Source organism: Myotis brandtii, unplaced genomic scaffold (assembly GCF_000412655.1).
Source record: "Myotis brandtii unplaced genomic scaffold, ASM41265v1 scaffold82, whole genome shotgun sequence".
Taxonomy (NCBI): Eukaryota; Metazoa; Chordata; class Mammalia; order Chiroptera; family Vespertilionidae; genus Myotis; species Myotis brandtii.
The window spans coordinates 1,595,078-1,620,042 of NW_005371324.1; the positions used below are offsets into that span (position 1 = coordinate 1,595,078).

The window sequence follows — 24,965 nt, forward strand, 5'->3', positions numbered from 1 at the left end:
CCCCCCCCCCCCCCCGAGTGCACAAATAATTTTTGTGCAGGCCTCTAGTACAATAATAAACTGTTTTGCATACTCACAACTGCAAACCTACTTTTGCCAACCCCTGTGTATATATATTTAGATATATTAAAACTAGAGACCCGGTGCACAAAATTCGTGCACGGGGGCGGGGCCCTCAGCCAAGCCTGCGCCCTTTCACAGTCCAGGAGCCCACAGGGGATGTCTGATTGTGGCCACGGAGGTGGGCCACTGCACTTGCCCCCTGGTAGTTAGTGCGCATCATAGAGACCTGGTCATTCTCCAGTTCTATAGATTTGCATATTACCCTTTTATTATATAGGATAACTGAAAGTGAGAAAGAACTGATGATTTGTAATTTCTTGGCAATAACAGTATTTGTTTTTCTCAGTTATATCATCTCTCAGTGCAAAATATGCCTTTTAAAGCTTATGTTGTAACTTTTATCCACTCTTGCCATTCCCCTTTTCATCAGAACTCAGATTGGTTTTATTTTTTTTTAATTTCCCTTCTATAACAGGGATAGATTCTTCAGCACTATTTTTAATTATCACATTAAACTATATCTATCCTTCTTCTTGAAATATAAATGGAGTTTCACTGCTTTTTCACAGGGGAGGAGGCAGTCAAAATATGTTTTAGTGAAACGATAGAAACATTGAGGATTTTATATGAATAAGAATACTTCTCTATTTTTAAAAGGCACAACATTTTCTTGTGTAGTGAACCTATCAGTTAAAACTATGAAAACCTGCAGAAATGCATGTAGATTAATAAATAGACACAGAAACATACACACAAACACTAGCACACACCAAAAGAGTAAAACTTTGGCCAAAATAAAATCTATTTTTAGATTACCTAAAATCTAAATAAAAAATCACCTAAATTGTTATAGTTTATTCTTCCCAGGCTGGAGGTTCAGCCTCATTAACCTCAGTAATAATTTTATTAATTTTCACTGAATTTATTGGGGTGACCTTGGTTAGTAAGATTATAGAGGTTTCAGGTGTACAATTCTATAAAACATTATCTGTATATTGTATTATATGTTCACCACCCCCAAAGTTCAGTTTCCTTCCATCACCATTTATCTACCCTGTACCCTCCTCTACCCTTCCCCTCTGGTAAACACCACACTGTTGTCGGTGTCGATAAGGTTGTTGTTGGTTTTTTTTGTTTTTTTTTTTTAAATATATTTTATTGATTTTTTACAGAGAGGAAGAGAGAGAGATAGAGAGTTAGAAACATCGATGAGAGAGAAACATCGATCAGCTGCCTCCTGCACATCTCCCACTGGGGATGTGCCCGCAACCCAGGTACATGCCCTTGACCGGAATCGAACCCGGGACCTTTCAGTCCGCAGGCTGACGCTCTATCCACTGAGCCAAACCGGTTTAGGCGGTTGTTGTTGTTTTTTACCACTGCCCTGCCCCTCCCCCCGAACTCCCTTCCTTCTAACAGCTATCAGTCTGCTTTCTATATCTGTGAGTCTGTTTATATTTTGTTCATTAGATTCCATATATTTCACTTAGCATAATAGTCTGCAGGTCCATCCATGCTGTTGCAAAAGGTAAGATTTCCTTTCTTTTTCTTTACAGCTGAGTAGTATTCCACTGTTTAAATGTACCACGACTTTTTTTTTTAATCCACTCATCTACTGATGGGCTCATGGGCTGCTTCTAAATCTTGGCTATTGTAAATAATGCTGCAGTGAATATAGGGGTGCATATATTCTTTTGCATCAGTGTTTCAGGTGTCTTCAGATATATTCCCAGAAGTGGAAACACTGGGTCAAATGGCAGTCCCATTTTTAATTTTTTAAGGAAACTCCATACTGTTCTCCACAGTGGCTGCACCAGTCTGCATTCCCATCAGCAGTGCACCAGGATTCCTTTTCCTCCACATCCTCACCAACACTTATTTTTGTTGTTGTTGATTTATTAATGATAGCCATTCTGACAGGTGTGAGGTAATATCTCATTGTGGTTTTAATTTGCTTTTCTCTGATGATTAGTGATGTTGAGCATTTTTTCCTATGTCTGTTGGCCATCTATATGTCCTTTTTGGAGAAGTATCTATTCAAGTCCTTTGCCAATTTTTTAATTGGATTATTTGTCTTCCTGATGTTGAGTTACATAAGTTCTTAGTATATTTTGGAAACTAGCCTCTTATCAGATGCATCATTGGTGAATATGTTCTCCCACTCAGTGGATTATCTTTTCATTTTGTTGATGGTTTCCTTTGCTGTGCAAAAACTTTTTAGTTTGATGTAGTCCCATTTGTTTATTTTTATTTTTTGCTTTTTTTACCCGAGGAGACATATAAAAAAAAACCACTATTGCTACTAGAGATGTCTAAGATTTTATTACCTATGTTTTCTTCTAGAATTTTTATGGTTTCTAATCTTTCATTTAAGTCTTTAATCCATTTTGAGTTTATTCTTGGGTGTGGTGTAATAATATGGCCTAATTTCATTTTTTTGCATGTACCTGTCCAATTTTCTCAACACCATTTATTACATAGAATATCTACCCCATTGTATGTTCTTATCTCCTTTGTCAAATATGAATTGATTATAAAGATGTGGATTTATTTTGTGGCTCTCTATTCTGTTCCATTGATCTATATGTCTGTTTTTATGCCAGTATCATACTGTTTTGATTACTATGGCCTTGATATCAGGTAGTGTGATTCCTTCAACTTTGTTTCTTCTCAAGATTGCTGTGGCTATTTGGGGTCTTTTGTGATTCCATATAAAATTTTGGAATATTTGTTCTAGTTCTGTGAAATACACCATTAATATTTTGATAGGAATTATACTGAATCTATAGATTGCTTTGGGTAGTATGTACTATATTTAAATGATGTTAAATCTTCATACCAAGAGTCATGGTAAATCCTTCCACATATTTTTATCTTCTTCACTTTCTTTCTGCTGTGTCTTATAATTTTCTAAATACAGGTCTTCTACATCCTTGGTTAAATTTATTCCAAGTTATTTTTGATGCAATTATAAGTGGGATTGTTTTTAGTTTTTCTGATAGTTCATTATTGTTGCATAAAAATGTAACTAATTTCTGGATATTTATTTTGTATCCTGCTTCTTTATTGAATTCATTTATTAGTTTTGGTAGTTTTTGGTGGAATCTTTAGGGTTCTTTATATATGGTATCATGTCATCAGCAAATAATGACAGTTTTACTTCTTCCTTTCCAATTTGGGTGCCTTTTATTTCTTCTTCTTGTCTGATTGCTATAGCTAGTACTTCCAGTACTATGTTGAGTAAGAGTGGTGAAAGCAAACATCCCTGTGTTGTTCCTGTTCCTAAGGGAAACACTTTTAGTTTTTGCCCATTAAGTATGATGTTGGTTGTAGGTTTGTCATATATGACCTTTATTATCTTGAGATATGCTCCCTGTATTCACACTTTGCTGAGAGTTTTTATCATAAGTGGATGCTGGATTCTACCAAAAACTTATTCTGCTTCTATTGATATGATTGTGTGATTTTTATCCTTCATTTTGTTTATGCGATGTATCATGTTTATTGATTTGCAGATATTCTACCAACCTTGCATCCCTGGAATAAATCCCACTTGACCATGGTGTATGATCATTTTATTGTATGGCTGGATCAAGTTTGCTAATATTTTGTTGAGGATTTTAGCAACTATGTTTATCAGGGTTATTAGCCTATAATTTTCTTTCTTTACTAGTGTCCTTAGAATTAGGTTTTGGAATTAGGATAATACTGGCCTCATAAAATGAACTTTGGAGTCTTCCCTCCTCTTGAATTTTTTTGGAATAGTTTGAGAAGGATAGGCTCTTTGACTCTTTGGTAGAATTTATCAGAGAAGCTATGTAGTCCAGTACGTTTGTTCATTGGGAGGTTTTTTTTTTTCCGCTTCTATTTTATTACTTGTAATATAATCAGGTTTTCTGACTCTTCATGATTTAGTTTGGAAGATTGTATGTTTCTAGAATTTATCAATTTTGTCTAGATTGTCCAATTCGTTGACATACAGTGGTTTATATTTTCATACAATTTCTTGTATTTCTGTGAAGTCAGTTGTTACTTCTCTGTCATTTCTGATTTTATTTATTTGGGTCCCTTATCTTTTTTTTTTCTTGATGAGTCTGGTTAAAGGTTGATCAATCTTGTTTATCTATTCAAAGAATCAACTTTTGATTTCATTGATCTTTTGTATTATTTTTTCTTAGACTCTATTTTGTTTATTTTTGCTCTGATCTTTATTTTCTTTCCTGTATTCATTTTGGGATTTGTTGTTCTTTTTCTAATTCCTATATGTGTAAAGTTCAGTTGTTTATTTGAGATTATTCTTGTTTCTTGAGATAGGAACCTCAGTAATCTTGACAATGCCTTAGAAATTAAGTTAAACCACATTCTCACAGACCCTCACATTTATAAATGTAGTATTTTGATAGATACAATAAACCAATGTAATTTTAAACCTTTCTATAAGAAATAAAAAAGATAATGACTGTTGCTATACATTATCCTGGGCAATAATAGTTATTTTGTTATGGTGGAGCCCAATGTCATCCATTGGAGTTTTTGTGAACACTCAGGGCTGGGCTATGATTTGAATGAGAACAATGTTTCTGGATTTGCTATTATAACTCATGTGTCATTCCCATTATTCTCTTTCATCTTAAATGTTAAAGTACTGATTCCTCATCATTATTATTCACACACACAAATGCACACACACACACGTAGTCTTTATATCCCAGCAGGCACTTAGATTTACAGTGCTCTGACCATAGCTGAGTGATGAAGAAATTTAAATATTCATTGATAAGCATTCGTTAAGCCATGGTAATAGGCAATAATTTATTTAATTTTTTAACACAATCATTTATAAATAGGGCAATTTATCAGATATTTCACAACTTCTACTACAACTGTATACATATTTAATTTTAAATTAATTATGCTGTTAGAGCTATTTATACTAAGTACCCTGCTGTTCACTATTTTAGAGTGAGTCATCATAGATATATAATTAGTTTACTTTTGTGCTAAAGCAGTTAGATTTTTTTTGGATCTCTTTGAGGTATAATTGATTCTGTATATCATAAGGGTTCTGTGTTTTGAAATCCTATCTAATAAAAGGGTAATATGCAAATTAATCATCACTCTGTCAAAAGATGGTGGCACCAATAGCCACAAGATGGTGGTGCCCAGTCCTCAAGGCCCCGCTGGAGTCCCCCAGTCACAGAGGGGCAGCCGCTGAGAGCAGGCAGCATGAGAGGCCTGGTGGAATTCTTGCTATGTCGCTGTGGTGACGAGGCAAGCATTCCACCCCGGCCACGGAGGGCCTCTGGGCAGGCCAGGTGTGGAACACTTTCGTTGTTGCAGGCTGGGCTGAGGGACCACCCCCTCTGTGCACAAATTTTGTGCACCAGGCCTCTAGTGTTAAATAGCAGTGTTCTTCTAGGCTTTTCAGTTGAATGTGTTTAAAATCCGTCCAAAAATATTTTCAGGTAAGTCAGTTCACAAACTCTCCTCTCACTGTTTGCTTTTTCCCCCCTTTACCTTTTTTTGTAAGTCTTTGTCATGCCTTCCTGTCATTTTGGCTTCTCTGTACATTTTTCACTTGTGTTTTTTGTGTTCTTTCTGTGTTTCTACCCTTTCTTTTATTTTTGTTGATTTTTTTAAAGAAGGAAGAAGGGAGGGAGGGGAGGGAGGGAGGGAAGGAGCGAGGGAGGGAGAGAGAGAGAGAGAGAGAGAGAGAGAGAGAGAGAGAGATAGATGCGATAGATACTTCAATCAGTTGCCTTCCATAAGCATCCTGACTGGGAAATGAACCTGCAACCCAGGTATGTACCCCAACCAGAAATCGAACTCATGAGCTTTCGATGCATGGGTCAATGCTCCAACCAACAGAGCCATCTGACAGGGTTCCACCTTTTCTTTGATGTCTCCTTCTTTTTGTTTTCTACTTTTTTAGGTTGTCTGGTTTTCTATCTTTTTTGTGCTTTAGCAATTATATTTTATTAAGTGGTTTGATAGCCCAGACTCTTAGCCCTCACCATAACTTTCCCTTCCCACCCAGTAGAAATAATACTTTATACATGGGACTTATAAATTATATAAAATATAATTTCATGTAATTTTAGCTTATGTAAAGTGAATGTCCCACTTAAAGTACATTTATTTTAATTATAAAAGCCATTTTAAAGTACTGCAGCTATTTTAAAATATCAACTTTTGATATATTTGGGACATTAAGAGTTAAAATGACTCCCTCTTCCCAGCAGTCCTTTTTTCTTTCATTTAGAGAGAGCAGCATATGCCTCTTTACAAATATGCAAAACTACAATATAAAGAAGTATTGAACATCATTTCAAAACAGTAGTTTTAAACATAGTTGGTCTATTCTCCACCAGGTTTCTGCAACTCTGTTTTATGAGCACCAAAGGGCCATGCAGACAGGTTCTTGAACTGCCTTTTCCTTGAAAACTGCCTTTTCCTTTGGTGCTCATAAAATATGTTTAAGCTTTGATGGGATTGAGCAGCCACTGTATGGACACTGGTGAGAGGACTCCCTGGAAACAGAGCAGCCCTGGCTGCTTCACGTCAGGACCCGGCTCACAGCATCACTGCCCAGTGTTCTTTCCCCTGGTCACTGACTGTACCTTTCACATGGAATTCTGTTCTTCCTTTGCCAGGGGCCTTGGAGAGATACCAAATAAACTGATGATCAAAAATAGACCAGAGTCATAGAAGCATGAACAGACTGTTGAACCTTAGGGGAAGGCAGGGGAGGGTGGACGGGGGGAAGATATCAACCAATGAACTTGTATGCATATACGCATAACCCGTGGATATGGACAATGGCGTGGTGAGGGCCTGTAGGGGGTGGGAGGAGTATAGGAAAGGGCTGGAAGAGGTTAATGGGGGAAAAAGGAGGACCTATGTAATACTTTCAACAATAAAAATTTAAAAAAGGAACAATATTTCTTCTGGTTTCCAGGGTTTGTATACTGATTCAGTGGCATATTTCACTGACAAGTATAGCAGTAAAGTTAGGTATAAGTTTACTGGTAAAGAGTATTTTATTGTAATGCCTTAAACTTGAGATGTATTGTCAGTCATGATTTTTGTAATTGCTCATTCACTTTTAGTGAGGTTGTTTAAAAGCTTTATTTTTGGTTTGCTTTTAGTCCAGGACTCATTTAGGAAAGATAGCAGTATTTGTTGCCATCACATCTGAATAATAATAGGAATCAAAATAAAGAGGAGTAGAAATGTCATTACCACATATTGAGGCAATCTTTTATGTCCCTTGCACTTGGCTATGAACAGCATTTTGGTAAATCCCATACTGAGCTGCTGATGTGAACCAGGCACTGTGCCAAGCCCTGAATAAACATTATCTCATCTCATCATTGTAATAACTTGTAAGGAATTATTATCTCATTTTCCAGATGAGGAAACTGACACTTAGGTACAAAATGTCACATATTCCTTCTAAATAACTTTAAGTTTTATTCTAGATGGCTTGTTTGGCAGCAGCCAAGGGACTAAAGAATGGGCATAGACTAAGAGATGGGGGTAGGAGACATTTAAACAGAGTCAACATTTATAAATGCAGTTTATTTTTTAGTCTGATATTTATTTAATTTTTACTATGTTTCCATTGATTTGTGAAAGGGAAAGGAGAGAGAGAGATTGATTCATCGGTTGCTTCCCATATATGTGCTTTGAGAATTGAAGTGGCAACCTAGGTATGTGCCCTTACTAGGAATCAAACCCACAGCCTTTTTGGTGTACAGGATGATGCTCCAACCAACTGGGCCACTCAGCTGGGCTAGCCACGGGTTGTCTGCCTTGGAAGAAGTTAATATTAGTATTTATAAGGCAAGACAAGATTTGCAGTGTCGGAGAAGAAGCCTCAACCAAAGCTGTCTTTTAATTTCTAGATAGATTAATGAATTAATGAATTAATTAACTGCAAATTAATTAAAATTAATTAAATGGTAGGCCATACTTATATCAATAGGATGAATAGTGCCCCTGAAAAAGAGGGCTCTTAGAGAAGCTAGTGATTTGAGAAAATTTTCTCATTGTCTTTGAAAATAATTAAAACCACATTTCAATGTTAATGCAACTGCTAATAAAAAGAATCTTGTACTATCAGAGCAGGGAGGGACCATAGAACTCATGTACTTTAGCCTTGCCCAATTAGGATGAAAATTTAAGCCCAAAGCAATAACCTTGACTTACCCAGTCCTCCAGGCAGTTATTGGTCAAAATTTATATTTTAAAATAGTGTGATTTTTTTTCTTTGACAAATAATAGTTTCCTATAGGAGATATTTTAACTATCATCAGAGTTACTTCTATATCTTATTCAATAGCATTTTTCTATATCAAAATGTATTTTATTTTAATAGTAACAGAATCTTACCTTTATGAATGGAATTATACATTTACTTATCTTTTTTCCAAAGTAATTATAAAAGTTATTAAATTATTAAATTTGAGATATATGAGTTAAAAAAAACAAAGACTAATTACCCACAATCCCCAGAGCCAGAGGCAAATGCTGTGAATGTTACCTTGTTTACCTTCTTTCCTCCTAACATACACATTATGGTTTTTAAATATAACACAATTATATTATATTGTCTTTAATAATATATTTTATTATATTAAATAACATGTTATCACATCATTAAATATTAATCTATGTTGTCATCCTTAGTTGCTATTATTATGTTAACTTAAAACAGTCCCTTATTATTTTAGATGAATCCTGATTATTTTACCTGAAAAAAAACAATGCAGTAACAAAAACTTTCATAGCAAAATCTTTGGAAATTTTTCTTATTGTTTACCCCAATTTATCAATCTACTTCACAATTTTCCATTTAATAACTAAAGTATGAGTTTACTCTGAGTTAAAATATGAGGTTCATTTCACCAGCATTCTTTAGCTCAGTAAAGTTTTTTTCCTAAAAGATGCATGCCTTTACTTTTGTACCTACTTATTTTATTTTTAACTTCTACCCCAACTATTTAGTTTTTAGGCATTTGCTTTTGTCAATGTAAAACAGGTTAAACATATTAATGAAATACAAAAATAACTTATTTTACAATGATATACTGAACTTGTATGCTTTAAAACTTGTTCATACAAATGAACTCTGTCATGATCCTATTTAAATAGAGAATGGAATTTAAAATATAGTAGTTGCACTAATTAGCTAATAATTTCTGCAATGATAGTACCCTACAAACATTAAGGCACTTCCTTTTGTCTAAAGATGACCCCATTTATCTCCTGTGAAGGTAGCTAGAATAGACTCTGCTTGTGTATATGATGTATGCTATGCCTAGAGAAAAACAGGCACATCTTTCCTTCCCAGGTGATAAAATTCCATTAAAGGATTTACTTCTGAGGCGGCAGTTAAATAGAAACGACCATGGGGATATTCACATTTCATAAACAATTTCCGTGCTCACAAGAAGGGGCCCTCTCTCCCTGCAATCCTGACATCAGGAATCTCACAGGACTCATTTGTACCGTTCATAACTATGGGTTCTGTGGGTTTATCAGCTCATGCTTTACAAACAAATGAGGTTTTTCATTTGTTCCTAATGACTTTGGTTTATACAATGAGATCTTAAACTGTCCCCAGAGCAATTATTTTGCTAAAATGTTATTAGAACATCTTTACAAATTTAGCAGCAAAGGGGGGTTTCATTAACAATGAAAATCATTGGGAACCAAGGGCCCTTGGCAAATGCAGTGCCCCCAAATCTTGTTTTATTTTCCATGATAAGTACAATAACCTTGTAAACCATACATTTATTCTTTATCTGGTGGGTGGTGAGGAAGGAGAGGAGTTGATGCGGTGGGGAAAGGGGAAGGAAAATCAGAGCAGTGTTCTCCCGCCAATCAGCTCTGTTCTTGCTCTTCTCGGGAGCTTTATGAGCCTAAAGCAATATGAATCTTCTAGCATCTGCTAATAGAGCCATTTCTTTCCTGAGAGTTTGGGGATTTGTAGCTGAGACTGAGGTCTGTTTTTCAACGGACCGTCAACAAACAGGCTTTAGATTATACATGTAAACATATGTGTCCCATTTTCATAGTAATCAAATTTGATACACCTGCTATGCACAGAGGAACAGCTGCTGACAAGCCTGAAACTTGACCTGCCGTTTCTTGCAGATCACATCCAAATTATGCAGTCTTTCTCTTGCTTGGTTTTCAAAGGCCTCCTTTGTCCAGGACAAATTTTGTGAGGTTCTTTCAGGGTGCTCACTCTGTCATTTAGTTCACTTAATAATTGTGAGCTTAATGTTTGCTTGTTTATATATGTCATAAATATAACAAAAAAAAACACACACAAAAAAAACAAAACAAAAAGAGTTGTTAAAAACAACAACAACACTAAGCTCACAATTATGGTGATATCTTGGTTTTCTGATAACAGACCTCAGATAATAGGACAGGGAACTTTTATGGAGTATCTTTAAAAAGCCATCCCACTGTAATTCACCAGACAGTCACAAGCGGTAATGAAAGTGCCCAAATGCCTTTAAGTGTTCTGAGATGGACCTGGGAATGTCATGGAACACGTTCAGAGTTGGCAGGACATTCACTGAGTTTTCGGTTAGGATCGGAACAAAGAATGAATCAGTGGCTTTCGGATTTGAACTCATTTGGAACACTTGATTGCTGGGTTCCCTTTCCATATTTATTTCCCTGCTTTGTGTATGACCAGCTTGCCATGCAGCAGCTCCTTCAATACACAGCTTGCCTATATCCTTTTAGTCATCCCGAGGTGGTATTTTAACGAGGATCACTTCCCTGAACAGAGTAGGTACTTATTGTTGAATAAAACAGTCTTGCCAACATTGAATATGTCTCAAAGATGACTAACTAAGCTGTGTATAAAAATAATAATTTAAAAAGAGGTTAGAGGTGATATCTGTGGCCAGTTCAGCATGAAGAGAAGTATGGATTGGATGACTGGTATTACCTTGCAGCGTTGTGTGGGCCTAGGAGTTGGTGTTAGTACTTTTATAAAGGATATACTATTTTTTTAATTAAAAATGTTTTCTTGCTTTATTTTTTATCAGATAGTGTTTTATTAAGCAACACATATCAGAATTCAGTGATAGTAATATAAATATTGCTACTAATAGAAATCAATAAATCTTATTTTCATTATGAGCCATCTCTAAGCAGATGTAAAGAAGAATGACTTTAATGTACAGATCATTCTGCTTCTCAACTTACTAGATAGTTGCTATCATGAAAAATACCCCCTCTCAAAGCAGGTTCCCTCTCCTGCTACAGGAAATTTATAATAGAGACCTCATGATGTTATTATACAGACTAAATAAAATAAGATGTGTAACCTGAGACACAGTATTGCACAGAGATTTATTTTCTACCTCTGATGCTCTTTTAGCCAGTGTGCAGGGCTTGGAATGGCCAATCCATCTATACTAATAAAAGGATAATATGCTAATTAGACAAGGTCGACCAGACATCTTCTGGTCATCCGGTCCTTCTTCCGAACAAAGCCACAGTGGCGTGGGCTGAGGCAGAGTTGGCTAGGGGCGATCAGGCTGGCAGGGGAGGGCAGTTAGGGGAAATCAGGCCAGCAGGGGAGGGCAGTTAGGGGCGATCAGGCTGGCAGGAGAGGGCAGTTAGGGGCAATCAGGCCAGCAGGGGAGGGCAGTTAGGGGCAATAAGACTGGCAGGCAGAGTGGTTAGGGGCGATTAGGCAGGCAGGCAGGTAAGCGGTTAGGAGCCAGCGGTCCCAGATTATGAGAGGGATGTCTGACTGCCGGTTTAGGCCCGAACCTGCAGGGACATCCAGCAGTCAGACGTCCCCTGAGGGGTGCTAGATTGGAGAGGGTGCAGGCCAGGAAAAGGGACCCCCACCTCCATGCATGAATTTTGTGCACCAGGCCTCTAGTTTACTTATATGCATCTTACACAGTTCAGCAGCAGCCAATAGCAAGTACTGAATAACAACAATATGGACTGTTGCTAGTAACTATAGTGTATGGCATTCAAGTTCTTTCTAAGGAACATAGTTTAATGTTCATTTTTTCTTTTTCCCTTTTTTATATTTCTGTCTGACTTTCTACTTGAAACCATTGATATTGGAGACTGGTTTCATAGGCAGTAACCCACCTAATTCAGTGGGTTTTGTTCCTGTACTCTCTTTGGTATATTAACCAGCTTAATGAATTTCTTCTTTTTTTAAAAAAATATATTTTATTGATTTTCTACAGAGAGGAAGGGAGAGAGATAGAGAGTTAGAAACATCGATGAGAGAGGAACATCGATCAGCTGCCTCCTGCACATCTCCTACTGGGGATGTGCCCGCAACCCAGGTACATGCCCTTGACCAGAATCGAACCTGGGACCTTTCAGTCCGCAAGCCGACACTCTATCCACTGAGCCAAACCGGTTTCGGCATGAATTTCTGTTAGAAAGTAAACTGTTATTATTAGGTCAAAATTAAGAAAATATGCAAAGATTGATGAGTTGATGATCACAGTAGACATTTTATCATTATTTCTTGCAAATATTTGTATTGATCTCTTGGCCAAAGTCATGAAAATAATACAGTGTTGTGCTCTGTAGCCTATAATTTTTGGAAGAAACAATTCATCTTTCCTAGCTGTTGATTTAGAGAAAGACTAGATGTTTTAGCTTTCTTATTACAGTTAGTAAATATGCAGACATCTTTGTAATTTTTTGTTGTATTTACCAGGATTGACACGTTTTTTCAAAATGTGGTGGCAATGTTTTCCTTAGGGTAGTGGTTCTCAACCTTCCTAATGCTGTGACCCTTTAATACAGTTCCTCACGTTGTGGTGACCCCAACCATACAATTATTTTTGTTGCTAGTTCATAACTGTAATTTTGCTACTGTTATGAATCATAATGTAAATATCTGATATGCAGGATGTATTTTCATTGTTACAAATTGAACATAATTAAAGCATAGTGATTAATCACAAAAACAATATGTAATTATATATGTGTTTTCCGATGGTCTTAGGTGACCCCTGTGAAAGGGTCGTTTGACCCCCAAAGGGGTCACGACCCACAGGTTGAGAACCGCTGCCTTAGGGCTTTCAGGCATGCTGTGTGGCAGGCAGGTCATATACAGACCTGGGAGAATAAGGTTTCACTACCATTGGGAAGACTATTGTTGGTATTTTCTTCAAGGGAGTCCAGGGTTAAGAGGAAAAACAGGAGGAAATGTGAAGCTGTTTGCTGGTTTCTTCGAATGTCTGTATTCCTTTTGTTTTGTTTTATTAAAAGAAAACAAATTAATAAAACAAACAAACAGAAAAAATGGCTTTGTTTAGCAAAGTTAAAGTAACTTTTCTCCAAATACTTTACTTGCAGGAAGAGATGGAATAATACAGTTTTAGCTATTTCTGGGAACCATGAATTTTATATGATACTAGAGGCCCAGTGCACAAAATTCTTACACTCAGGGGAGTGTTCCCTCAGCCCAGCCTGCGCCCTCTCACAGTCCAGGAGCCCTCGGGGGATGTCCTACTGATGGCTTAGGCCCGCTCCTCGCATGGGCCTAAGCCATTAGTCGGACATCCTTGGTGCTTCCGTGGAGGCAGGAGAGGCTCCTGCCACCACCACTACGCTCGCCAGCTGTGAGCCAGATTCAGGGCTTCTGGCTGAGTGGTGCTCCCCCTGTGGGAGTGCACTGACCACCAAGGGGCAGCTCCTGCATTGAGCATGTGGCCCCTGCTGGTCAGCTCACGTCATAGCAACTTGTCCTTCCGCCATTCAGTCAATTTGCATATTACCCTTTTATTATACAGGATTTCTAACAACTCTGCACATCTGGTATCCTAATACATAATCTTCAATATCCTGAATGTAGCCCTACTTAGCTTCTTAACAGAACAAGATCAACTTACTTAGTCATAAGGACACTTTTTCCTTTTTTTCCAAATACTCTTTTAATTATATCAGTATTTTAACCATCAAAGTTCTAAATCTTTAGAAGGGATTGTTTCGCCTTGTTATCTAGAGAAAGCACATCATTATTAGCTATATTCAAATCATAAATGAAAAGTGTAATAACAAATAACTGAATATTACACAAAGCAGTAATACATTTTAACTTTTTTAAATATTGAAGCGTTCATTTAGAGGACTGAGTTTTTTAAATGGAGGGTATATATTGGATCTTGAAAGAACAATATTTAGTAAAAAATTGCTATGGCAAAGTACACATGATAATTTACGCCTTATAAATAGCCAGGATTTGAATGTTAACTGAAGCTATTATGTCAGGGTTGGAGGTGATGTTTCAGCCACATGCCCTTCCCTGGGATACTAGCTACCTGATCTGATTCTCTAGCCTCCCATTGATTCCCTGCTCTCTCCTCCTCCCATGATCCTGCCAATAAATTCCTTTCACCAGAAAATAAATAATAAACAAACAAATAAATAACAAAGATCGATTAAATCTATAGTTTCCCACTGTAACATTTTCTTTTGGAGTCAAAGTCAAAATGTAGTGTATTTTTATAGTTACCTATATAAATATAGGCAAATAAACTTTTTACTTTCTCAACATTTGAAACATATATTTTGTTTACTATGCATGTTAATAATCTTCTAGGTTCTAAAATTTGGAGAGCTATTTGAGAAAAATGATTTTTAAGAAGTTATATAAACATTTAGGACAAAATGTTTCTGTTTAATCCAAATTAGTCAGTCTTTTCAACCAGTGTTTTTGTAACATTCTTACATCTACCAATTATGAAGGCAAAAATCTTTGCTTGGTAAGTCTATTAATGTTGGTGAAAATATAAAACACCCTATTTTGGGGAGGTTTGTTTAGATATAGTTTTAAGGGTGGAAAGAAAAATTTCATTCAAAACTACATTTAAAGAAAATACATTATTATTATTTTTTAATTTCTTTATTGATTAAGGTATTACATATGTGTCCTTATCCCCCCATTTCTCCCCTAAACCTCCCAATCGTGCCCTCAGCCCCTGTTGTCTGTGTCCATTGGTTAGGCTTATATGCCTGCATACAAGTCCTTTGGTTGATCTCTACCCCTTACCCCCACCCTCCCCTACCTTCCCTCTGAGGTTTGATGGTCTGATCTATGCTTCTCTGTCTCTGGATCTGTTTTTTGTTCATCAAAAATACATTATTTTTGAAATTCAGTCACCAATATTTTTGAATATTGTTATGGTATGGTATTATTCTCTTTTAGGTAAAATCTGATTAACAAAATCACCTTTTTAAACTTCCTGTAGTAAAGCGGCATCTGTCTTTATTTTCAATACTATCAAGCTTTTAATTAACAGAATCCACATGGGTTGCTTCCTTAGAATACCACTAAACGTCAGAGACATCGTCTACTGTACAGGAGTTTCACTGCTAGATGAGGATGTCTGGGAATTCATATGGATGAAATTCCACTCCACCACAGCAGTTTCCGAGAAGAAAATATTATTAGAAGCCTTAACTTGCAGTGATGACAGGAATTTATTAAATAGGTAGGTCAATTAATGGTCAAATGTATTTGTGTAATGAAAGTATTCTTTGTTAATCAAACCGTTCTGAAGTTGTTATTCTTTCCTAGAGTATATGCTAATTATTATAAGTCTATATTCCTAAAATGAAGGAAAACTGATGTGTTAAGATAACTAAAGGTAGTTGACTTGAAAGATATACCTTTGTTTCTAACTGATCTTTTAAAAGTTATATTTTACATATATATGTAGGATAATATGTCAATATTAAAGGAAATGTTTACTATAAAAATTTTTAAAGGTAAGTTTGCATCATCAAACCAGAATTATGATTTCTCCACCCACAAGATTTTTGAAAATTTAACTAATCTATTAACATATATGAGTTTGATCTTTCTTCATTTTTATAACCAGAAAATTATTCTATTGTTAAATTTGTATTAGTAAAGTTTACCCTGGACTGTTCTCTTGAAGAATATGATAAATTATACCATATAATTCTTGTAATTTTATAAAAATGTTTAAGTTGTGGGACTAAAACTTAGCCCACAATTCTATCTTTAAAGGCTTCTGAATCTGTCACTGAATTCTGAGGTGGTGCTGGATCAAGATGCAATTGATGTCATAATCCATGTAGCTCGAAATCCACATGGCCGGGACCTTGCCTGGAAGTTTTTCAGAGATAAGTGGAAGATATTGAATACCAGGTAGATATTGAGTTTAATCATTTATAATTGAGTGAGTTAATAAAAGGTAACATATGAGGGAGAAAAGCACAACTTTTTGTGTTAGAATAAAAGTCCGGATAATAGAATTAGATTTTTAAAAAGTCTATGAAGATGGGTCTTGCCATGCCTATGAAACTCAAAATTATTTTAACATTATATAACGTTATTCATTTATTAAATATTGATCACTATAATTATATGTGTAAATGTAGAGAGTAAAAAGTTTTAGCAGTGCAGTTTTCCTTGGCAATCTATCAAACTGTCTCAAGTTGAAGAAATTGTTATCATAAAACCCTTATATCCTGAATATGTTACAAAAATGATTTAAAAATTAGGTATAATTGTATTATGACAAGAAAACTTTACTTCTGCATAGTTGTTTTAAATTTCCTTTAAATATAAATATCACAAAACACCTGAAATAAAACCATGGAACATTTGAATCATTGTATAATCCTAGTTGCAGTATAATTCATTCCTGAGACATCTTGTTTCATGGTGAGAATTCTTCAGCCTCACTTTTAGAAAATATTTCTGATATATTTAAATATATTGTAATAAATGTTAATTTATTACTATTATAATCTTTATGGTATTTTAAAATTAAATTTATTATAGAGCATGTGAATGTTGCATGTTCTCAAACTTAAATGTCCCCAGACAGTGTGCAGACCTACTGTTCTATATCTTACAAACTGGTATATAAACTTTACTTTTAAAAAGTACACCTTTATCAGTATAAAGAGTTCAATCTGAATGAGTGTATCATATTAAAACACATTTCTATCTATAGATATTTTGTTGTCAGAAAGCAGTGATATTCCTCGAAAGCACATTGGGTTTTTGCATTTTCAGCTCAAAAATTAGAATGATTGGAAGATTAAAACTTGCTTTGCTGTTATGCACGTAACATAGTGAATAGTCAGACACAAGGTTAAATTAATAGTATATGCAAGCATTTTATAAAGAGTGTTAAATATCCACCAATACAGAGTCTCTTTAGAGGGTGCTTTTGTAGATCAGAGTTCACTGTAATGAATACATAGTTTAGTTCATACCAAAAATATGTCTATTTTATCTCAGAGAGTCCATAATCTCTAATCAAAAGGTAGAAAGGTTAAAGTTATAGCATATGCACAGATACAGCAGTGTCTATCTTGACAAATAAGATTGTCATAATCTGCTCCCACATCTCTGTCAGCATTTGAATATTTGAGTTCATGAGGGTGCCTTCTCAAGTTCTCCTTACTTCTTAACTTGCAGATCCTCCCCGGTTTTAGTTGCCATCTATTCTCATGGTTTCAATCACTCAAATCTGTATCTCTAACTCAGACATTTCACCTAAGCGGTACCTTGTAATTGACAATGGCCTATTGGGATCCCCTACTGGGATGTACTTGCAAAGCTAAATCCATCATTTATCTCTCCCTTTTCTCAGCCAACAGTATGGCTATCCACCAATTACTCAACCCAGATACCTGAAAATCTACATATGACTCCCCCTTTCCCTTGTCATATAGAACAATTAGTCTTGAGGCCTAGTCAATTCAACAATTCCTAAATGTTTCCTGAATTAGACCTCTCTTTACTGTTACCACTGCCCTAGTACAGGTTATTATTTCTTATCAGTACTCTTAACAATAGCCCTATGTTTCCCTGCCTCTATAATTATCTCCACCACTGTGGTGTGTATGCGCTCCCCGCCACCCCCCCCCCCCCCCCCCCCCCACACACACACACACTGGCCTTTTCCACTTGTCCCGAGAATCACTCCAAAAAAACAAAGTACTATTTCCCTGATGTAAAACCTTCAATGGTTCTGTGCTGCACTGAGAATCAAAGATCCCTTATAAGTCCTCTGACTAACCTCGTGGCCTCATGTTCTGCTGTTCCCAGGCTCACAATTTATAGGCTCTTAATACCAAATGCTTGTAGTTGTCTTCACACATCATGTTGTTTCACACATCCTTGCATTTGTTTATATTGGTCCTCTGTCTAAATTACTTTCTTCCTTGATCTTTGGAACTATTCCATACTCAATCTATATGCCATCATCTCCCCAAATCCTATCTCAAGATCCCACAGCAAAAGAGACCTTCTCTAAACAAGATGCATACTTTTCTTATCACCACAATAAATGGAAATTATCTATTTACAATACTAGATATTATAATACCTTCAAGGAAAGGATTGTGCCTTATTCATCTTTACATGACTATAAGCAAAGTATAAGCAAAACACTCTTAGAAAAAGAATTATTTTTATTCCTGCGCAGTAGGCCATTTCTTTAACCACATAATGATTACTAACAATTACTTATATTAGTATTGAATGCCTATTTATTTTATTTAGCTTTTTCCCATGAAATAGTTCAATGTTAGAATTATAACAAATTCTGACAGTCATCAGTCTAGTCCCCTCATTTTACATATGAGAAAACTGAGACTTCAAAAACTGAATTATTTAAAGTCCCACAAGTAAGGGCAGCATTAGACAACCTCTGGTAACAGTGGCCTGACGTTTGCTTCCTAAAACTCAGACTGTTATTTTTGGTGTACGTTTCTTAGTTCTGAGTATGGTAGCCTCTGATAAGTATCCTTAGCAGAGAATAGACAAATCAATAAATGAAAACTCTTGCCTTGAGTCCTGAGTCGAGTAATTATGTGTGTGGTAGAAGAATTATGCAATTCCAATGAACAACTTGATATTGTATTTTAATGGCCACATGAAAAAATGCTAATTTTTTAAAAACATTTTTGAGAAATTTGACTCAGTTTCTAACTGTGAAAAATGCTAATGTCAGTTTTGACTGACCAGACTAAAGAATCTGTGTGACATACTGATAATGCCCAAATTTGTCTTGCAATCCTGTTTCCCTAGTTGGGATTATTTTTCATAGTGAGCTAGATTATGTTAAAGTTGAAAGTTTTAAAATAGTTTTTTTCCTCAGGCCTTGAATTGGGAATGTAATAGTAGTTCTTGCATCTAATTTTAGAAGGCTTCTTTTTAAAAAAATTAATATTACTCAGACTTTTCTTAAAAGTTGTGAGCCAAATCAGGTGGCATTTGCTGGTATCCTATAATCATAGCTCTTTGCACCTCCCAACTTCCTATAGAAATGACCTTGAATGCTCAGAGATATTGATAGCATCAAGACACCACTGGTCAAATGGAACTCATGAGAAGGGTTCTAAGAAATCTTTATAGTCATATTTATTTTTTAAAATTTTTTATTTTTCAATTATAGTTGACATACAATATTATTAGTTTCAGGTGTACACCCCAGTGATTAAACATTATATAACTTACTAAGTGATTATCCTAATAAATCTCGTACTCTTCCAACTACACCATGCAGTTATTGGAATATTATTGACTATATTCCCAATGCAGTATTTTACATCCCCAAGACTATTCTGTAATTACCAATTTGTACTTCTTAATCATTTCACCTTTTTCATCTATCCCCCCAACCTCCCTCCAAACTGTATCTATGAATCTCATTTCTGTTCTATTTGTTCATTTATTTTATTTTTTGGATTCAATTGTTGGTAAATATGTATTTATTGCCATTTTATTATTCATATTTTTATCTTTTTTTCTTCTCCTTCATAAAGAAGACCCTTTAACATTTCATATAACAATGTTTTGGTGGTAATAAATTCCTTTAGCTTTTTCTTGTCTGGGAAGCTCTTTTTATATGTTCTTTGATTACGATGTGTCTTGGTGTGGGACTTTTTCAGTTCATCTTGTTTGGGACTGTCTGTACTTTGTCAACATGTATATCTATCTTCATCACAAGGTTAGAGGAAGTTGCTATCATTATTTTTTCAAATAGGTTTTGAGAGAGCTAGAAATATAATAGTATTTCTTAAATTACTGCCTTTATTAACATTAAGACTTCTTTTTATCTTTTGAGGTATGGAGAGGCATTATTTATGAATTCCAAACTTATCAGTGGAGTTACAGAATTTCTTAATACTGAAGGTGAACTCAAAGAGGTAAACCTTTTATGATTTCTAATGCTTTTCTTTTATAAACATATGAAATTATACATTTACCTCAACAATTTGTTTACAACAGAATCATATTCATTCCTTTAAGACACACACACTCACCCACGCTAAAGACTACTCAATTCATTATTTGAAAATATATTTTTGACATATTAAACATTAAATGCCTTTGAGAAATGTCTGAATGGAATGAGTCTTTAACTTAGGGATTCCAAATCCACTCCAGGCATATTTGATCCAATCAGCTGCTCATCAGCTGATTGTGTGAACCCAGTTTAGGATCCTCAAAACAACGAAACTGTCACAATGATTCAGTATTTGGATACAGAAGACCAAAGTTGAAGTTGAGGTACAGAACTTGAGTCTCACTGCTCTGTGCTCAGGTCTAATACAGAGAATGGGTAACTGGATGTGATGATAATGCTTCATGCTATTCAGTCTGTAATTTTTTAAGGACTAGTGTCCAGTTTGTGGAGTATCAAAAATATCCTTTTTTCTCTGGAAACCAACTAGTGTTGTGACCATTTACATCTCTAATAGAGAAGAGTGTGAAATGGGGAGGGGTAAGTAGGCAGGAGGAAGGAGCAAAGTATAGATACACTTAATTGATTAAAATGAGTGGAGCTTCAAACACCTCGTTTTTTTGTATGCTGCTCTCTTCCACGATAAAACATAGCTGAGAGTTATCAATGAGAATCATGGTTTCCTCAGTTTCCACTGATGGATGCCTGATGCTGTGACCCAGAGCTAATCATGTTGAGCAGCAATCCCTCAGAAGCATCACATCAACCCTGGCACCACCCTTAACATCTTCTGATATTGCCCGATTTTGTGTGATCATCTACCATGCACTAACTTGGATTCTTTCACACCATGAACTGAGCTCAGTTTCTGATTATAATGATTTGAACTTCAATTTATCCCTGCTATTTGTATTTCCAATCCTAAAGGATTTGGTTTTGAAAACCCCAGCATATGTTTCACTATATTTTTTTTAGTAAAAGAAGCTAAATGGGAAGGATATTTTTCATATCCGTACAAAGCAGAAATAAGAGCAATTAAATTAATTACTGCTTCCAATTTTCTCTGTATTTAAATGAAGTACTTTTAATTCCATGATTTCATATTCAATAACCTGGGAGTGAAAGACTCATTTAATCACCCTCTGCAGCCATGGAAGTGAATGCTGAAGCGAAGGATCCCTCCCGTCCTCTTCCTTCCCCCGTCCTTGCCCCTCATTGCTGCCTTCCTTCTCCTGGCCTCTCTCCTGTCTTTCCCCCATTTGACTCCTATCTTCCCTGTCTCTCTCCTATTCTCCCTCCTCTACTTCTATCCTCTACTTCTGTCTATATTTCATATTTTTTTTCTTAGATAATACCAGGCCATAGGAACAAAGTCTTTTAAATGTACATTTAACTAATTTTATCATATACTGACCATTTGGTTTTAGGTATTTCACTTATGTATTTAATTTCTTACCCTTGATTTAATTGCATTTGAAATGTTCCAAGATACCCCTGTAATGAAAGGCACAATTTCAAAACTGAAACTAAATTGTGACTTTTAGTCCATTATCTGCAAAGCAGTTAACTTCACAAGAGAGTCTCTCCGTGGCACAAGTCATGAATCCCTTCACAGCATAACTGCTTGCTCTGACTTTCTGGTTTAACAACTGTGGCCTGAGGTGTTTCCATGCTTTCATTATCTAATGGTCCGTAGGATTGGGGACCACTGTCGCTAGGCGGAATGGGGTTTAATTTGTATTGCTGATAACCCCTTCCATAAATATAAAGGGGCTGAGGAAATTCCAGCCTCATTCTCCTGTAACCAATGAGCCTCATAAGCAGAAAAGCCAATGTGCTCCCTCTGGGTATGGCACATTCTTATTTCAACAGTTTATAGATCAAAAGGGAATCAACGACTTTATGAATTCTGAAAACTCATTTAAGATTTTCATGATCCCCATCAGCTTTAGGGGCATTAAGTAGAGATAGTTATATTGTTACATGGTCCCATCCTAAAAACTGCATTCTAGAACCGGAAATGCAATTTCCTTTGATTTCATGGCTCTAGCAATTTGAACAGTATTTCTCCATGAGAGAGTGCATTATTTCTTTAATTTTAAACTAATGGAAGTACAACCACATGGAACCTCGGAGACCCTTGCCATTTTTCCATACCCATATCCTTTAAGCATTCCTCTCTAGCACTCATATGCCTGCCTCTTGAACCTAACTTACAACACTGTTGTGAATGAATATAGATCCCATGCATCTCAGACATCCCATTTACAGTTTTAATGTTGAAAACATAAATCTCATAATAGGGCAATGATCTGATTCATTTATATATATTCTGCAATTTACTGTACAAATAATTTACTTTGTGATATTTGGTGTCCAGGACACCCTAAAAAATGCTAAAAATGTTTTTAATAGAGAAATTGACAACCATGTCTAGAAATTTTATGCTCTGAAGAACAGAGAGAACAAACAACTCTGACATCTTACTAAATGTTATTGTATAAAAAATGTCTAAATGCAACCTTTTCATATAAAACCATAAGAAGGCATAGATATTTAGGAAACAATATAATAAAAACAAATAGCAACAGAAATCCTACCAAAGGGCTGCAGAAATCAGCAAACTAGAATGTCAACTGCCTCCTACTACCCCATGGCCTCTAAAGTGAGTCACCTCAGGCTCTCTGAGCTCGCCAGGGTGGTATTTAGTGTAATTAAATAGTGATTTAGGAAATGACTCCCAAGAGACCTATAATTTCATTTTCAACTGAGCATTCTCTTGCAGGATAATCTGACCTGCTATTCTGTCAATAGCACATTCATATGCAACCTATTGTTTGCCTTTGAGGAGGATTTAAGAGATTTACTAGTACTCCATGTGTGCAGGCTGGCTTGCTATCTCATTAAGAAGGCCATGGTGCCCTAGCTGGTTTGACTCAGTGGATAGAGTGTCCGCCTGCAGAGTGGAGGGTCCCAAGTTCAATTCTGGCCAAGGGCACATGCCTGGGTTGCGGGCTTCATCCCCAATAGGCGGCATGCAGGAGGCAGCCGATCAGTGATTCTCTCCCATCATTGATGTTTCTATCTCTCTCTCCCTCTCCCTTCCTCTCTGAAATCAATAAAAATATATATTTTTTTAAAAAAAGAAGCCCATAGCTATGCTCCATGGAATCAAAGTTCCAAAGGGTCATTATCACTATTTGGCATGTTCAGTGACTACCCAGGAAAATATGTAATAAAGCATATAATGAATAGATTTAATTTTTGTCCTGATTGGTATATTATGTAAATAATGCCACTGTACTGTACATATATAATTTACAAATGTACAATGTAGTGTGCATGTTTTGTAATAAATTGAAACACTAAATTCAAAACATAGATCCCCATGTATTACTTGTTGCTTTAGAGATATAGACTGAATGGGTCTGAACATAACTATATAAATAAAAATGAATTATGGGATTAATCAACTAAAATTTAGGAAATTTATTCTGATTATTCCATTAGACTTCCTTTCTACATATGTGTACATGTTCCAGGTATATGCGTGTGGCACAGTGTCTGAGCCATTGGGAGCTATTCAATAAATCCCAGTCTTTCTTCTCCTTTCCTTAGTATGTATAAATTTGGTCAAATGTCAAACCAATTTTAAAGATAGTGCCGATAAATATTTGTTATACATTGGATATTTTACATGTTTGTTATAAAAGCATACTGATTTTGAATTCTTGTAAAGGATATTGCTCTGAGATACAGTTATTTGTTGCTAATGCGGTGATGCAGGGGGGTGTGTAGAAAAGTAGAAGATAAACTGAGAAAACCCATCAGTATTATGTAATCAAAGTAACACTGCCATAAACAAAACAAACTACCCGGAACTGATTTTTAGATTAATTCAAAAGGTATAATTAACTCCATTTTAAATGCCTCCTCCCCCTATTTCTCCATCCTTGGGCCATTCCTGATGCAAAATACATTTCCCTCCTGGCATATCCTCCATGTGGTGCCCACCGTGTGATGAATCACACCTCACACTAATTACACCACATAATGTTTCTCTGTTGCAAGTTGATTTTTCACATTTGTCTATTAGCATCACGATCCTTGGTTGGTTGCCAATTTCTAAAGACATACCAAACAGAAAGAAAAACTGCTAGCATTGAATCTTGAAATAAAATCCTTGAGCATTTCCAGAATATGCACACTCGATAGAGAAAATCTCATATCCATAAAAATTATGACAAAACATTTAAAAACCACAAGATTTTAATTTAGTGTTCCAATTCTCTGCCTCAATGAGACCACATTCCTCCTTCATTCTTTCTAAATCTAGTTACTCAGGTGATTGCAATGCCATTTAATCACCCAGTTTTCATACCATCAGTATTTTTTCCCCACTACTCAATACCTTTGGTAATTCCCTTGCCATCAAAGATAGTGTCAAGCCCTCAGACTCCTTATTTGGAGAAAATTAAGGAGAATTTTCTCTCTACAAACAAAAAGTAAACTTTAATCCTTATATTCAGTTTTTAAGGCTATTTTGTCTGTTGGATATGCTTCGTAATTAGAACTTGTTTTTGCCACAATCCCATCAGCCTATTATGAAAAGATAAATTAAATATGTCTGTTTTAATATTTATTTAT

At 35.7% G+C, this 24,965-nt stretch overlaps 1 protein-coding gene across 1 annotated transcript in view; it reads left to right on the plus strand.

Annotated features, from left to right (window-relative positions):
* The window catches only part of TRHDE (thyrotropin-releasing hormone degrading enzyme), a gene marked incomplete at its 5' end in the record, with an annotated part of 386,382 nt that overhangs the window by 358,416 nt on the left and 3,001 nt on the right, over nucleotides 1-24,965 (plus strand). Inside the window, 3 exons of the mRNA XM_005884164.2 lie at nucleotides 15,408-15,575; nucleotides 16,118-16,258; nucleotides 20,199-20,280. Of these exons, the coding sequence (XP_005884226.1) occupies nucleotides 15,408-15,575; nucleotides 16,118-16,258; nucleotides 20,199-20,280 (391 nt within the window). The remainder of the gene's footprint in view (nucleotides 1-15,407; nucleotides 15,576-16,117; nucleotides 16,259-20,198; nucleotides 20,281-24,965) is intronic.